Source organism: Diachasma alloeum, unplaced genomic scaffold (genome assembly GCF_001412515.2).
Source record: "Diachasma alloeum isolate Michigan unplaced genomic scaffold, Dall2.0 Dall_scaffold_00681, whole genome shotgun sequence".
NCBI lineage: Eukaryota > Metazoa > Arthropoda > Insecta > Hymenoptera > Braconidae > Diachasma > Diachasma alloeum.
The window spans coordinates 823,017-838,804 of NW_021680813.1; the positions used below are offsets into that span (position 1 = coordinate 823,017).

Below are 15,788 nucleotides of genomic sequence, written 5' to 3' on the forward strand. Positions count from 1 at the left end.
TGAGTCAAAACTCATCCTGCGCGTGTGAGCAGCAGTTGTCATCCGGAATTCCACAATTGGAAAGGTATCCTCCCCCCACCTCGGCACTTACATACGGTACACCTTCGCATTCGTTAACGAAAAGGAAATAAAGTTGTACACCTGTATTAGTTGGAATACGTACACAATTCTCAATGACGAATTAGGCGTTTTTATTTGATCCTCTGGCCACATCGTATCCCCATGAGTGAGAAAATCATTGAAGCAGAGGGAATAATCGCCAGTGGATAGAATTATGTTGTAAAATTGTGTTTTGGTGTTATCGTGCTACATTCCTCTTGCAGAAGGTGAGTTACCTGACGTTCCATAATAAAAACAGCTGTCAAAATCGATCCACACATTGTACAAGTGAGTGGTTCGTGAAATCACTCGGATATTACCATTAGTCCACCCACAACTCCATTTCCTGTTGCTGATTAACGACTTATGTCCAGCAAACAAATTCACCTTAACCTGTTTCGTATCATTCAGTTGATTAAAAATTAATTCCCCTGGAATATCTCCACCCATTTACTTGAAGATTTTTATCCATTTTCCGAAAAATCGATTTTTTTCGTGTTTAAGGAGAATTTCGTAATTTTTTAGACAGAGGGGGAACACAAAATCAACATTTCTGGTGATTATGAAGAAAGAGTTGCAGTTGCTTTTAACGAAATTAAATAAACTGATTTTTTTTAAACGGATTCTTTCGGGATTTATTTGAAAATTGAGGATTCACTTATTGAACGGTTCATAAAATGAAAATAAAATAAAAAGAGTCTGGAAGAGGCCTAGAGCCAGACATCGACACAAAAATTATTATTATTGACGGTAAAAATAGAGGGAAATGCGGAGGAATATACTGAAGTCGATGACCGCATGGATGAAAAAATTTAATAAAAAAACCTAGTGAATTCGTTGGAAAATTCTATTGAATTTTGTATTAGTTTTTGGCGGACTCTATTAAAATATTCAATAGAAAAAGTCAAGAGAATTCGACTTTTCTATATAACTCGGATTTCGTGGTCCGTAATTTTTTAGACATTTGTGATGATTATGAATAATTAGTTGCAGTTGCTTTGACGAAATGAAATAAGCAAATTCTTTTTTGTACACGGGCTTTTGGGGGATAAAAAAAAAAGAAAATAGAGGGCGACATGAAAACTATACTGAATCGAATGGCTGAATAAAAGGCTAAATAATGCAGATATTTTAAGATTTAACTCCTTGTTATGCTTACCCCTACATCCGGTGCATATTGTCGATTTTATTTATGAATAATCGCCTTGAATTGACGGATTAAATTTGTTTTCTACACAAAGGATAACTCTGTTTATCAATTAAAGAAAAATTGAGTTTCAATAAATAGTGGTGATTTCAGATAAATCCTTGAATAGTCTCATTAGATTAAATTTATTTTGCTTTTAACTAAATAAACTGTCCACCCCAATCTTTATTGTCTTTTATTGTCCATCTTTTACAATAGAAATACAGTTTTCCATAGTTGTGCACTCGCTGTAAGATAATACGTAGGACCGAACTAGTTCGAGGTGAACGAGTACATTAGCTCAAAGATAATGAAATTAACAAGAATTTGAACAATCTTATTATATTCATAAGAAGGAAATGTTTGGGAATAAATTAAGTAATTAAAAAAAAATGTTTGGGAAGAATTAATGTGTTGGAAAATATCATTTAAGAATGTTTATTCATTTTCCGACAGTAAAATTTCTTTCGCGTTCGAGGAGAATGTCGTAATTTTGAAGATACAGGAGGCAACATATGAAATCAACATTTCTGATGTTTAAGAAAAACTAGTTACAGTTGTTTTGACGAAATGAAATAAGTACTTTTTTGTCTGCACGTGCCAATGTGCGATTTATTACCAAATTAATAATTCACTTACTGAAAGACTCCAAACATAAAAATAAAAATAGAGGCAAACGTAAAAAATATGGCTGAATAAAAACGTAAATAATGCAGATATTCAAAAATTCAAGCCCTACGTGAACTTATGCTTACGCTTACATTCGGTGCATATTGTCGATGAATAATCCACTTGAGTTGACGGATCAATTTTTTTCTTCAAGACAAAGGATACAACTCTATTAATCGAACAAAATTAAATTTCTGCAAATGTTTGCGATTTCCGATAAATCCTTGAACAATCTCACTATATGCAGAAGAAGGAATTGCTTGGGAAGAATTAATGTGTTGAAAAATATCATTTAAAGATAACATTCCGAGGAAATTCTGTAATTTTTTAGACTGATGGGGAACATATGGAATCCATATTTCTGATGATCAAGAAAAACTACTTACTGGAAGACTCCAAAAATAAAAATAAAAATAAAAATGGAGGGCAATGGGAAAAAAATCCTGAATCTAATGCCAAACAAAAGCTGGAGGAAGAAATAATAGAGATATAAAAAATTCTAAGCCGTATGCAAATTGAGCCTAACGCTTAAATTCGCTGCATATTGACTATTTGATTTCCGCATAATTAACTCTCATTGATAAATTAAAATTGTTATCAACATGAAAAAATAGCTCTGTCTATCAATCGAAAAAATAACAATTTCGTTTCAATGTTTGCGCTATCGCATAAGCAATATAAGCCTCCTGAATCTATAACTAATCCGAATGCTCCAGCAATAATTAGACTATGTGTGACAGTGGCATTTAATTTCAGATTAACAAATTAACAATTAGCGAGAGGGCGAAGTCGAGGTGTTGAACTAAAGAATTGTTTGTCCGATGATATGGGTCACAGGTGATGAGTGTATACCATTTGCCAACGTCGTCCCTCCCATTCACGAGTAAACTAAACATTAACGATATATTGATATCGGCGTTTGAGTCGAGTATACGACGTGGGAAGGGAATATTCCACAGCAAAACCATATCCACCGACGAGCTGGCTCTACTAGGGAAGCTGGAAGAGGCTAACAGGTAATGTCTCATATTTTTGCTTCCGAATGGAAGCACTGTAATTGTTGAAATTTAAGTTTTGGATTTTTCGTGTTATACCGACCCATTATGATCCAAAAAGTCCGAAAATGCAATATTCAATAAAAATTACGTATCTTTTCCGTAATTCCGGAGCGAAATGTGGCTGTAGGAAATTTAACGGAATTTTCCCAGAGCGTTCCGCAATTTTTACCTGAATCTGACAAAATGGTTTAAGTAGATTTTGACTATTGGCGATGAATATCTTGAAATCTAAGGAAGATGTCAAAATTTTTGTTCTGACATTTTTTATCGCCCTCAATTCGCTCTCCAACAAAGTTCATAACGAAAAATTTAGATATCTCACTTAGATTCGGAGATATTCCTCGAAAACACAGCTAAGAGCTAAATCGACTTAAACCGTTTTACCGCTTCGCTACTGAGTTTAAACTGTTGGATTTTTAATAAATTGTTCCTTTCTGTTTCTTTCTTCAGTATATTAAAAATCAACCACCAAAATATCATTCCCGAAATGTTACTTCCAGGCTGATCGAGGAAGATGTGAAATCGTGTAATTCCCTCCAGACCCACAGCCGCAAGAATTCCGAAACCTCGAGAGACACCGGGTCATCAGGAGACGGCGATAATGACTCGCCCTCGAAGCACGAGACCCCGACCGACGGTGAAGTGGATGTATGGAAGAGATGGGGCCATATCGTAGCAGACTGGGACAATTACTCCAAGAAGCACAAGGACTTGATCAAGGAGCTCGTGAAACAAGGCATTCCCCACCACTTCAGGGGCATCGTCTGGCAACTGCTATGCGGAGCCCACGATTCCCCAGTGAAGAAGCAATTCGCTGAGTACATCAAGGCCACGTCAGCCTGCGAGAGGATAATCCGTCGAGACATAGCACGTACATATCCCGAGCATGAATTCTTCAAGGAGAAGGATGGATTGGGTCAGGAGAGCCTCTTCAACGTCATGAAGGCGTACAGCCTTCACGATCGTGAAGTGGGTTACTGCCAAGGCTCAGGCTTCATCGTAGGACTGTTACTAATGCAACAGGTAACTTGGAATAGTTGAGGAACTATTACTTTCGTATTTTACGAAGTAGACAGGTCCATTACTGTTTTCCGAAATTTCCATCTGGAATTTATTACCTCAAAGTTCTCTCTCAATTAATTTCAAAACCAGGTTTGTTCTGTTCATGTGTTCATGAACATGCATGGATTCATTAAAAAAATCTGAACCATTATCATCGTCATATTAGGGCTGCCTTTTAAATTTCTCCCCTAAAATTTTTCATCTCAAAGTTTTTCTTCCAAAGTTCCACTGTTATAGATTGAATATTTTTAATGCAAAAGGCAATTTAGAAAATTTGAGTAGTTGTTACTTCTGCATTTTACGCGGTAGACAGGCTCATTAAAACTGCCTTCTTAAATTTCTCTTCTATAATTTCTGTAGTGAATTGGTAAACTAGGATAAGTGCATTTCAACTGAGGACAATTATCAAGCGATATCTCGTAAATAAAAACAGATATCGAAATTTTTGTCAGAAACTTTTTTGTAGCCCACATCTCCCTCTACAAAAAAGGTTCTAATAAAAATTTCGATATCTGTTTTTATTTACGAGATATCGCTTGATAACTGTCCTTAGTTGAAATGCACTTATCCTAGTTTACCAATTCACTACAGATTTGTGATCTCGAAGCTCCTACGTTGAAAATTTCTCGATTAAAAAGTGATATTGAAAACAAATGTCGAAACTGGGTTTTTCTTTTATTGCATTTACCATTGACATTAAATTTGTTGACAATTGCGTATGGGCTTTTCAGGAATTTTTACCAGAACTCTAATAACAATTACAATTTTTTGTGAAATCTTTATTATGTAAAACGGTTCAAGTCGACTTAGGCTTCAGCTTGAGTTCTTGAGGAATATCTACAAATCTAAGGAATATAACGCAATTTTCGTGGTAATCTTTTTTGCAGCTCTCGATTTGCTCTAAAAACATGTCATTACGAAATTCCGAGATATTCATTGAAAACTGGCCAATAGGCAAAATCGACTTGAACCATTTGTCATCACTTGTGCGTAAAGTGAAATTTTAATCTTGAAAATCCCACCTTCCACACATTGTGATAAAAAATAGGGTTTGATACTCGTGGAAAAAGTGTTCTTCGACCCTTGGGAGTGGCAAAGCCAATAGTAGATTATCGCCGTGTAGCATACAATATTTTATGTCATTGTGCCCGATAAACCACGATTTTAACCTCGCTTGGCTTGACCTAAACCACCTTAACGCACTCGTATCGAAATATACTATTACCACTTCCCTCCACTAAGAAAAACAAAGTTTTTTGAGAAGTACGTCTTTAACTACATCAAGAAACTCGTGGCTTGAAAATTTCCAAGAGCAAAATATCTTGCATTAAGAAAAAAAAACTTTTCTCAAGAAATTTTGTACTTGTCCTAGAGACGCGGACAATGTTTCGATGATAAAAAAGCGAGTTACCAACCCAAGTAAAATTGAATGAGTCCATTTGATTGTTTTTAGCCTCAATTCTAAAATATTTTAATGCAAAAACCACTTGAATTGACTTGAGACCTCGTTCTCTTGATATCAACCAATTGCCCTCATCTTTCGGACAAGTATAAAATTTCTCGGCGTAAGATTTTGTTTTCTTGATGCAAGTAAAAACGTACGTCTAAAAAAACTCTTGTCTTCTCATTGTACCGAATAGTAACTAATGACACTGTACGCAACAGATGCCAGAAGAGGAGGCCTTCGCAGTTCTCGTTGCCCTCATGCAGGAATACCGTCTCCGCGACATGTTCAAACCCAGCATGGCTGAACTGGGTGTCTGCATGTATCAGCTGGAACACTTGGTAGCTGACACATACCCAGACTTATCCGCTCACTTCACTGCTCAGAGTTTCCACACCTCGATGTACGCCTCCTCCTGGTTCCTCACGTTATTCACCACTGCCTTGAGTCTCCCCCTAGCCTGTCGCATCTTCGACGTCTTCCTGATGGAGGGAATGGAGATAATCTTCAAGGTGGCCCTAGCGATGCTGGAACTGGGACGCGAGGAGTTGCTCAGCCTCGATATGGAGGGAATGCTCAAGTTCTTCCAGAAGGAACTCCCTGGCAGAGCTGAGAAGGACCCTGCGGCCCTTCTTAATCTCGCCTACAGACTCAAGATAAACCCAAAACGCATGAAGAAACTGGAGAAGGACTACACAGTCCTCAAGATGAAGGAGCAGGAGGAAATGGTAGAGCTTCGTCGTCTTCGAGCTGAGAATCGTCTCCTGCGTCAGAGAACGGAATTATTGGAAGCTGAGTCTGCAGAGTTGGCTGATCGTCTGGTGAAGGGTCAGGTCTCCAGGGCGGAGGAGGAGGAGACGACGTTTGTGGTGCAGAGGGAACTGGCAGCTCTTCGACATTCCCATTTAGAGACTTCCCATCAGCTTGAGCAGGCTCACGAGGAGTTGAGGTCCTTGTCAATGCTCCTAGAAGAGAACATGTCTTCCAAGCAATCGTCGATCGACGAGATCATGTCTAAACAAGAGGCTTTGAGCCAAAAAGAGGAGATGGTGGAGTGCCTCCAGCAGGAACTGGTCAGGGTGAGGCTCCACGAGGCCGAGAACGACGCCACCATCAGGGAACTGAGGAAGAGAATCCAAGAGCTGGAGCAGGACAAGAAGACTTTGAGGGAATCGACCCCCGATAATTCTGTGGCTCATCTCCAGGAAGAGCTCATTGCTGTTAAACTTAGAGAGGCGGAGGCCAACTTGTCCCTGAAGGATTTGAAGCAGAGGGTGAGCGAGTTGAGCACCGCCTGGCAACGACATCTCCAGGAGCACAGGTCTGCACAATCAGCTCCTGCAGCAGACTCAACTCCCAAGAAGCTGTTGTTCTGGGAGAACAGGGGCCATGAAGTGCAGAAACTCGAGGAGGATCTCATGTCAACCAGGGTCAGGGAGATGGTGGTACTTAGTGAGGTGAAGGAGTTGAGGCTCAAGGTGATGGAGCTGGAGACGCAGGTCCAGGTGGCCACTAATCAGCTGAGGAGGCAGGACGAGGGGGAGAAGGCTCTTAGGGAGGAAGTCGAGGCTGCTCTTGTCAGGGAGAAGGAGCTGGCTAGCAAATTGAGGGAACAGGTGCACAAGTACTCGGATCTTGAGAGCAAGATGAAGGATGATGCGATGATGGCGAGAATCAGGGATGCTGAACATGCACAGCATGTTGCTGAATTGACGCAGAAGATTTCTTTGCTCCAGTTGAAGGTAAATGGAATTCTTTATATTGAAAAATTTTGTAGAGATTTAATTCAGTAGCGAAGCGCTAAAATGGTTTAATTTCTTAATTCAGCCATTTTCAATCATCAAATTTGTCAATTAAATTCAGTGTCATTCAAATTATATTTTGCACAGAATTATTATTTTTTTAGGCATGAAATCGATTTTTGGTAAAATTCGGAATATGAATAAATTTGTTACGATGCCGAACAAATGATTTTTATGATGGAAAATTGATTGTTTATAAATTATTCATAAAAAATTGCCTTAATTTACCAAAATTGCAATTTATCAATTATTTTATCAATTTTCCCCCAAAAGTGGACTTTCTAGTTTTTTTTGAGATTCTTAAAATATTTTCTAATGGTTCAATATGGAGATACAAATTCAGACTTGTAAAATTTAAATAATAAAATCATTGTAAAATGTTCGGAAACTTAGGGCCAGATGGGGCTGAAATGGAAGCTCTGATGTTCGACTACAAAAGTAGAAGAGCATTGGTCAGTTTTATCACTGAATATCTCGGAATGTTAGGCAGATAGCAAAACTTTTTTTGCAACCTTTTTTGTAGAGCGAATTTAAAGCTACAAAAAAGGTCATCACAAAAATTTCGCTATCTCCTTTAGATTTGGAGATATTTGTTGAAAATTCAGCTGAGAGCTAAGTCGACTTGAACCCTTTTATTGGAAACAACAATCCAGTTGTTGTAATTATAGCAATTGCCTTGAATGAATTATTCTTGTGTTGACAGAATGAAGAAATGTACGCAGAAGGTGAACTAAGAAATAATCTTGACGACAGTGAACGAGTGCGAGATTTGCAGGACAAAGTCGCTGAATTAAAAGCTGAGGTAATTAACTTCCCTCAATTGATTTCATCGAATCATTGTCCATTTATCAGAAGAACCATGAAACGTTTTCCCGTATAATTAAAATACCAAACTGATGATTGCGAGAAGTTGAGACGAAAAGTGGACATAAATTTCTCCGGGAGCACTTGTTACATCGCATTCGTTGAGTGTACAATTACAATTAACACACTAATCCCTTATTATAGTTCCCCACGCCAATAACCAGCCCTGAGACAGAGCCTTGGCGATGGCTCGAGTAAGTTTATAAAAGTCTCTCGAGTACGTTTTTCTTTGAATAATGAATAAAACGTGTATCAGTGTTATGTACTGAAGGGGAGTGTCTTGCTGGTAGTTAGAAATCGTATGAAAATGCTATCAGAGTTTGAACGTCGTGAGATAGTCAATGAATGCCCTGAAGAAATGTCTGGAGCTGACTGCATGATTGAGATATTTTCATTAATTGTGAATGTGATGATAATTTTGCATGCAAGTCTCATGATTTCAGAGAATAACAAAAAGAATTCTCCAGTTTCTAGAAATCAGCAGGAAAATAATCAACTACAAGATATGAATAACGAGTGCGATGTAAATTTCATTAGAAAAATTCTGCATTGCATTATGTAGTGACAGATCATTGAAAGCATTGATTTTACAAAGCTAATTATGATGTTTTTATACAGATCTTGAGATTGAGAAACAGCAAACGCCAATGGACAGGCTCAAGTGATAAAAATTTCACAATCGACACTGAGAGTGAAATTGACGATTTACGTATCTGCTTACAAGACCAAATGACGAATTCAACATCATCAAGTTCATCGAGACTCTAGCATACCGAAGAGCTTGCATCGATAGATCCACGAATGGGTGTACCATCGATGCGAGCTATAAATACTTATTAAATTAATTAACTTAAATTTATAGGCGTATGTATATGGCACAATACAAAGTATTGCATTATTGCATTTTAGTATTAGATGCTCTGCTTTTAATAACTGAATTCTTTATAAGAAAATTGAATAAGTGATAGGGAGTATTATAACGATTGAGCAAATGACGATAGTGGATTTATATGAATTATCAGTTTCTGTGAGACAGATAAACGATTTATAGTGTTTTAGATTGTTTTCATATGATGAAACATTCAAACTGTTGGTCCATTGTTACTTCAAATGATGTTATTGACTTTATTATTTTTTTCAGATTTTTTTTTTATTTTAATAATACGATAACTGTAAGACAGTTGGATTATCCTATTTTAAGGGGCCAATCGTAGGAAAATTGCGGAGTTGATCATTGTTTCTTCATGTAGTGTTCGAATTATTTATTAAGGTAATAGTTGATGTATTGTGCACACGTGCAATTCCTGTTGTGGATGCAATTACTGATGGGGAGATACCAGTTTTGAAGATCATTTGAATTTTTCCATGGGATTTTAATTTTCTGGCAGCTTTTTTTCATTATCTGACATTTATACTTCGTATTTTGTGGGAAATGTTATTTTCTTCTTGTAAATCATTCAATTGAATTAGGGAGAACTCTGGGAATTTGTGAATAGTGAATCGAAACTGGTGCACTTACATTACAATGAACAATTTTATATAATTTTTTCTAATGTTTTCAATAAGAGCATGTGTACATCAACACCAAATAAACGAAGACATTAATTATCTGCAATATTAGAAACCACTGAACACGATCTGTAGAAGTGTGTAATTCCATATGAAATATACTAGATGGCAGTGAGCAAACAAAAAAATCCAGCAACCATTTTTTTATATATTTTTTTCTTCTTCGTTGTCCTCAGGGGGAGGGTGACGGATACAATTGCAGAATAAAAAATGTACGGATATCGTTTCATGTCAATAGTACTCACTCCATCTCTAACTCTTGGATCTGGAAGAAAGTAATAAAAGTGATTAATCATTAAATGTTTTTAACCAGAAGCTATTTTATATGATCCGCTGATAATGTCGATAATTACCTCCTGCATCTTCTGAGTCTCTTGCGTCAGCAGATTATCGAGAATTTCTTGGAATCTCTGGCGTAACTTGAGATTCTCGATGTTTGAAATTTCTGCTTCTTGTTGCTCTCGACGATGACGTAATTCTCGGAGCTCACTGTGCAGTTCTTCGAGTCGTGACTGCACTGAATCTGTTGCATATTAAAATACATAAAGATTATGAACAGATAATTCTGGAGGAGTTTTGAAATTTTTTTTTACATCAAAAATTTCTTTTAAAATTCTTCATAAAATGCCTCATTCTAATTTTTTATTGATTCAAGTACATTCATTACATTCATAATTTTATTTATTCACTGTTTTTTAATACATGATTCCATTTTCACTGGGTGGATCCTGATAATGCAAATGCGTCCAGTAGACCAAAACAAAAAAATGTGAAAAAAAATTATAAAAACAATTTAAAAAAGATTAATGAAATGCATTTGTATGATCATGATGCCTCTGCGAAAATGACATCACCTATCCAGAAAAGAGTGAATAAATAAATAAGTTAATAATGGAATTGAATAAAAAATAAATTGAATAGGTGTCAATAAAAATTTAATTGAATTATTGCATTGAGTCATGAATGAATTCACCTTTAGTCATCGACATTGAGCCCCCTTCAGAGTAGCTGTCAGGAATAATATACTCCGAATGGAATTCCTCCATCTTTGGGATCTTCTGAACAGTTCCACGACTCTCCTGATCATCCTGGGAGTCAGAGGGGAACATATCCTTGCTGAACTCTGTGATTAATTCTGTAGTGTTGGCGTCTTGTCCTGAGCGTTCACCATATCGCACTTGCATGGAGTTTGAGTCAGAGACTCTGCTGTCTGCTGACAATCTGCTGTTCTCGTCCAGCTCCATGACGTTGATGTTCGCTTCTTCGTCGTCGTCCTCACTGTCACTGACAGCCTCGCCGAATATGTCATGCTCAGCTATAATAATATAGTGTATCCGGAAAAAATAACATTAACACCATTTCATTGTAAAATGAAATTTTTACCATAATGTGAGAGTTTAAACCCTCCACATGCGCTTTTTTCCTATAATAATGAATTAATTTGAAAAATTCAGGTAAAAACCTAAACTTTTAGTCCCAAACTTTTTTTTTGAGGTCACCTGCCCAGACATTAATTTTTTTCAAAATTTCATCAGATCTACGGATTGTTACTATGAATGCCTTAAAAAAGTGAAAAAATTCACAAGGAGTACTTTTAATGAGTATAAAAACACAGATTGGTTTCAGATTTTTACAGACCTTGAAAAAACAGGTGGCTGGATTCAGGAAGAATCCCAATCAGAATTGCATTATATTTTTATTTGATAAAATGATAATTATATTATAAAATCATTAACACCATCATCACTCATTTTGTTATTTAATTATTGAATTAAAGTACAAATGATAGAGATGATGATAATTTCCTTGCCGTTATCAGCGTAAACATCATAAAAGGATTATAAAATGGTTCGAAGTGTGCATAAATGTTCTAGAATAGTTAATCACTCACCAGGATCAATTATGGGACTATTACAATTAAATTATATGATTACTTATATTATTAATTTAATTGCTATTATTATAGTCAATATAGAATAATTATAAAAATAATTAGAAGTGTGTTTAACTGTTTTAAAACAGTCGAATACTCACCAACATCAACACTCTGCGAGGAATTTCCATTAACATTATCTCGTTTCCCCTTGACAGTCCCAGAATTTGATATTTTGTTGGGTTTACTAGTGTCTTCGTCCTCACAAATCACCTCCCACTTGACGTTAACAGCGTCGTTATCACCCCTCAGAAGTCTCTTGACTTCCTTCTCAATCTCTGGTGCTTCGACATATTTTTTCTTCAATGTTTTTCTGAAACGTCTTCGCCGGACGTTTTTTACTGGCGGAGTAACACCGTGCGGCCACAGGAACTTTCTGTCTACTTTGTTTGGGTCTTTCTTCTTCTGGCGCACTGGGGACTCATCGTCTGTTATCTGGTCGTCCTCTTCTTTGCAGAGAAGCATCTGGAAGTGGAGTTTAATGAATCGAAGCAGTCTTTTTTTCTATTTTTGGGATTGAAAATGGATTCAGGGGGAGGGTGTTTTTTATTCGAGGGTATTTTTACCTGGCAAATGTCGGCCGTTTTGTAGAAACTCTTGTTGTCGATTGTTTTTAAGGACTCGACAACAGTTGGAAGATCAACAACCTAAATATGATGATAGGAGATTGAGAATCTGTTATGAATTTTTGTTTGAAAATTATAGTAGGAAATTTACGTGATAAATTACGGAATTTTGTCGTTATTTCATGAACATACTTTAACATTGACACAATATTAATCCGACAAAATAACCCATTGCACACAATAAAGTCCCTTCATATTTTTTTAAATGTTCATCTCCCAATGAAACTCTGCGTTATTTTTTATTTTTTAGATTAATTATTCTTAATAATACTAGACTACTGATTGACCACAAACTCAACCAGAAAGTTTTGTAAACTTACGTTAAGAATTTATTTCAGATTTTAATCTTTAAAATTCAAGTTATGTTTATTCTACTTTAATCCTCGGTGACCAAAGATTTTGCAACTATTTTGTCATTTGAAGATCTGGAAAAGACTCGCTATTTTGAATCGTTGAAAAACATTTAAAAAATCTGGATTAATTGGAGAGCCCACTGAGAAAAATTAATTGAAAATATATTCAATTATACATCAACTGAAACTTTCGATTGGTTTCATGGAGGATTCGTTAATAATTAATTGTTTACCCACAATGAGTTTTTCTGAATCGTGAAAAATGTCGTCGTGTTCATCTTGTTTTTTCAAAATCCGTGTAACGTTTTCTGTAATCGATCTATTGGGCTATAATTTAACTCTATTCATTGGTATTATTATAGGTATATACCTATAGTTATGAATCTTTATAGGTATACTCATAAATATCGACAGCTAAGTATTTCTACAGCTAGAAGTATGCCTACGAAATTTCAAATGATAAAAAATGAAAATATCCTGATTAAATACTAACAAAAAATTAGTGTAAATCACATTCCATTTGAAATGAAAATTTAAAATTTGCCAATGAATTTTAATAACTTTAATAATTAACCCATCACAACAACAGGGATATGAATGTATTAATTTTTTTATTCATCTCTTTGGTGTTACAAATGAGGAATGAATGTAGTTTTTATAGAAAAAACCGTAAGGCCCAAAGGGGATATTTATAGCGCACGGAGCGCGCAGATACGCTGGTGTCAGAAAAATAATGTTTACGCAAGCTGAAATAATTCCCATTATTTAATTACAAAAAGGAAATACGAAAAAAACTAATTTTTTGCAAAGCGTTATTCGCATGAATAGTCTTGATATTGATTAAAAAAATTCATAAAAAATTTCTATAAATATTTCTATAACTAGAAGTATTGCTATGCCTACGAAACGAAAATATTCTGAACAAACAATGACAAAAAATTAGGGTAAATTCACATTGCATTTAAATTGAAAATTTGAAATTTGCCAATGAATTTTAATCATTGCAATAATTTATCCATTATAACAACAGGGATTTACAATGCATTTCATGCATTCCCCGTGCATTTCTGAGGAATGAATGTATTTTTTTTACAGAAAAAAAACCCTAAGGCCCAATGGGTGTATTTATACATACATTCATTCATTATATATAATAAAGTTTACGCAAGCTGAAATAATTCCCATTATTTACTTGTAACAAGGAAATACTCAGGAAAAAACTAATTTTTTGCAAAACGTTATTCGCAGGAATAATCCTGAATATAGAAAAAATGGCATAAATAATTGCTCATTGATGAATGGAATTTCCCATTCACTAGAATATACAGAGATAGCCCCCATTCTTGGACGTAAACAAATATAAATCCCCTGGTATATAAAAAAATCGAAGAAAAACATCTGTTTTTCTGACCAGTTCCTCATGAATATTCAATGTCTTCAGATAATTCCATTCCATGTCATGATAAATTCCTCCGATAACTCATGAAAATCGTCAGTTGATAATTGAAACTTTTAAACCATCGAAACAACTCGATTTACCTTTGCATGCAATAGCCAATGATCCATCCTAACTTCTCCATATCTCATATCATTCTCAAGTTTTATCGTAAGTCTGTCCTTGAGAGGTGCCCCAGACTGGAGTAGTTCTCTGAGTACTTTGGCAGGTTCCTGGAGGCACCAAATCGAAGAGAATAAAAAAATAAAAAAAACTCCACATGACAGCAAAAATTAGTTTTATCAAGAGAATTATTAATTTTATTTCAACAAACTATCATTTGGTTGTTAATTTTCAAATAAACATTCTGAAAAATTGAAGTTCCTTTTACTTGTCGCAATACTGAGAGTATATTTGATTTCTTTTAAGCCAAAAGTTTGCCAACTCTAGAAATTCGTTGGTTTACTCAAAAATCAAAATTATTCTCATGACTAAATACGTTGTTATCTCAATCAACACGATCATACGTTGTTCCAAGTAAATTATAATTGAAGTGAGCACTTCGTATGTCGAATCAGGATAAGTATTGTCACGCAGAAAAAGCTTTGAGATTGTAATAAGATGTTGCTGAGTTGAAAGAAGTTTATATTTCTTGACTAAAAAAAAATCGCATTAGTTTACAATAACAGAATCACAGATTACGGCAATTCAACACAAACTTGGATATCACAAATTTCGTTCAATGTGATGTACGGAAAACTCAATTTAAACATCGGCTTCATTCGAGAAAACAACATTCAATTTATTCCTCAATGTAATCATCTCCTAGGTACAAATTTTTGCATCAATTCATGAATATAGAAAACTTTTCGCCTGGAGATTATATTAGATTAAAAAAATAGAACTTTTCCATTTTTGTGGTGAATACATGTGACTCGAAGCCAAGGACTATTTTATTTGATTCAAGTAAATGTATCTCAAGAAGAAATAATTGATATTCACCGTAAGATCTTAATTTGAAATTGGTTCAAGTATACAATACTCCTTCCAAGAAAGAAACATCTCAATAAGAATAATTTTTTCTATCACTCCACGAGGATATTTACCACAGGCAGTCGCATGACAAATTGGCTCTCCAGCTCGACCTGGTCCCCCCGATTCTTGACAACCTCGGGATTGTTGACATGTCGATGCATTATGAGCAACAATTAACCCCCAATAACACTAAACCCCAAAGTAAATCCCTCCCGATGGCCCTTCACGACCCAAAAAAACAATTAAAACACTGAAGCTAAAAACTCCACTCACAATTCCCAATCAACTTTCTAACTTTCTTCCGCAAAAAGAATAACACCACAGGTTATGATGTTTACAAATAAATATTCACTCGTGTTGCCCCTCACCGCAATTTCGGAGCAAAGAAAACAGTTGGCACAACTGTAAACGATGACGCATCATCGTGCGCCCTGGGGTCGCCGAGGTGGGGAAAATCCGGAGAAATATTATACTCACTCGCGGGTGGGGGGGTTCACAAAGAGGGAAGATTTCATGGGGCAAGACCCCACAATTAAACATGGCGTCGGTGGGGTGTGGCGCACGCGCATGCGTACAGAACTCGGTTCAACAATACGAAAACACCTCGGGTGGCATGGTGCCCCCTGAAAGCCCCCTCCACACGACAACTCCGA

At 35.9% G+C, this 15,788-nt stretch overlaps 2 protein-coding genes across 4 annotated transcripts; one reads left to right on the forward strand and one right to left on the reverse strand.

The window, feature by feature from the left end:
• Positions 1–74: 74 nt before the first annotated feature.
• LOC107044168 (ecotropic viral integration site 5 ortholog) lies at positions 75–10,053 on the forward strand. Of its 3 annotated transcripts, none has more exons than XM_015265957.2 (6): positions 75–326; positions 2,711–2,970; positions 3,513–4,035; positions 5,740–7,260; positions 8,024–8,122; positions 8,803–10,053. In XM_015265957.2, the coding sequence occupies exons 2-6, from the start codon at positions 2,795–2,797 to the stop codon at positions 8,950–8,952; spliced, it is 2,469 nt and encodes an 822-aa protein (XP_015121443.1). In that variant the 5' UTR covers positions 75–326; positions 2,711–2,794; the 3' UTR covers positions 8,953–10,053. The 3 variants fall into 3 exon arrangements, with proteins under 3 accessions (XP_015121443.1, XP_015121444.1, XP_015121445.1); XM_015265958.2 differs by having other exon boundaries at positions 2,792–2,970; XM_015265959.2 differs by lacking the exon at positions 8,803–10,053 and adding an exon at positions 8,329–8,781.
• On the reverse strand, positions 8,729–15,578 carry LOC107044169 (transcription initiation factor TFIID subunit 7). Its single transcript, XM_015265960.2, has 7 exons — positions 15,207–15,578; positions 14,205–14,333; positions 12,253–12,333; positions 11,788–12,151; positions 10,727–11,068; positions 10,107–10,276; positions 8,729–10,018 (listed from the first exon to the last, which is right to left on the reverse strand). Exons 1-7 carry the CDS (start codon positions 15,294–15,296, stop codon positions 9,995–9,997), a joined length of 1,200 nt encoding a protein of 399 aa, XP_015121446.1. The 5' UTR covers positions 15,297–15,578; the 3' UTR covers positions 8,729–9,994.
• Positions 15,579–15,788: the final 210 nt, after the last annotated feature.

Bases quoted from the DNA above. Each gene is read 5' to 3' on its own strand.
- LOC107044168 (XM_015265957.2), top strand. From the start codon at position 2,795: ATGAGTGTATACCATTTGCCAACGTCGTCCCTCCCATTCACGAGTAAA. The intron at 4,036-5,739 runs GTAACTTGGAAT...TGTACGCAACAG, and splicing joins GACTGTTACTAATGCAACAG to ATGCCAGAAGAGGAGGCCTT. The intron at 7,261-8,023 runs GTAAATGGAATT...TTGTGTTGACAG, and splicing joins TTTCTTTGCTCCAGTTGAAG to AATGAAGAAATGTACGCAGA.
- LOC107044169 (XM_015265960.2), bottom strand. From the start codon at position 15,296: ATGCATCGACATGTCAACAATCCCGAGGTTGTCAAGAATCGGGGGGAC. The intron at 12,152-12,252 runs GTAAAAATACCC...CTCCACTTCCAG, and splicing joins AAACGGCCGACATTTGCCAG to ATGCTTCTCTGCAAAGAAGA. The intron at 10,019-10,106 runs GTAATTATCGAC...ACTTTCTTCCAG, and splicing joins AGACTCAGAAGATGCAGGAG to ATCCAAGAGTTAGAGATGGA.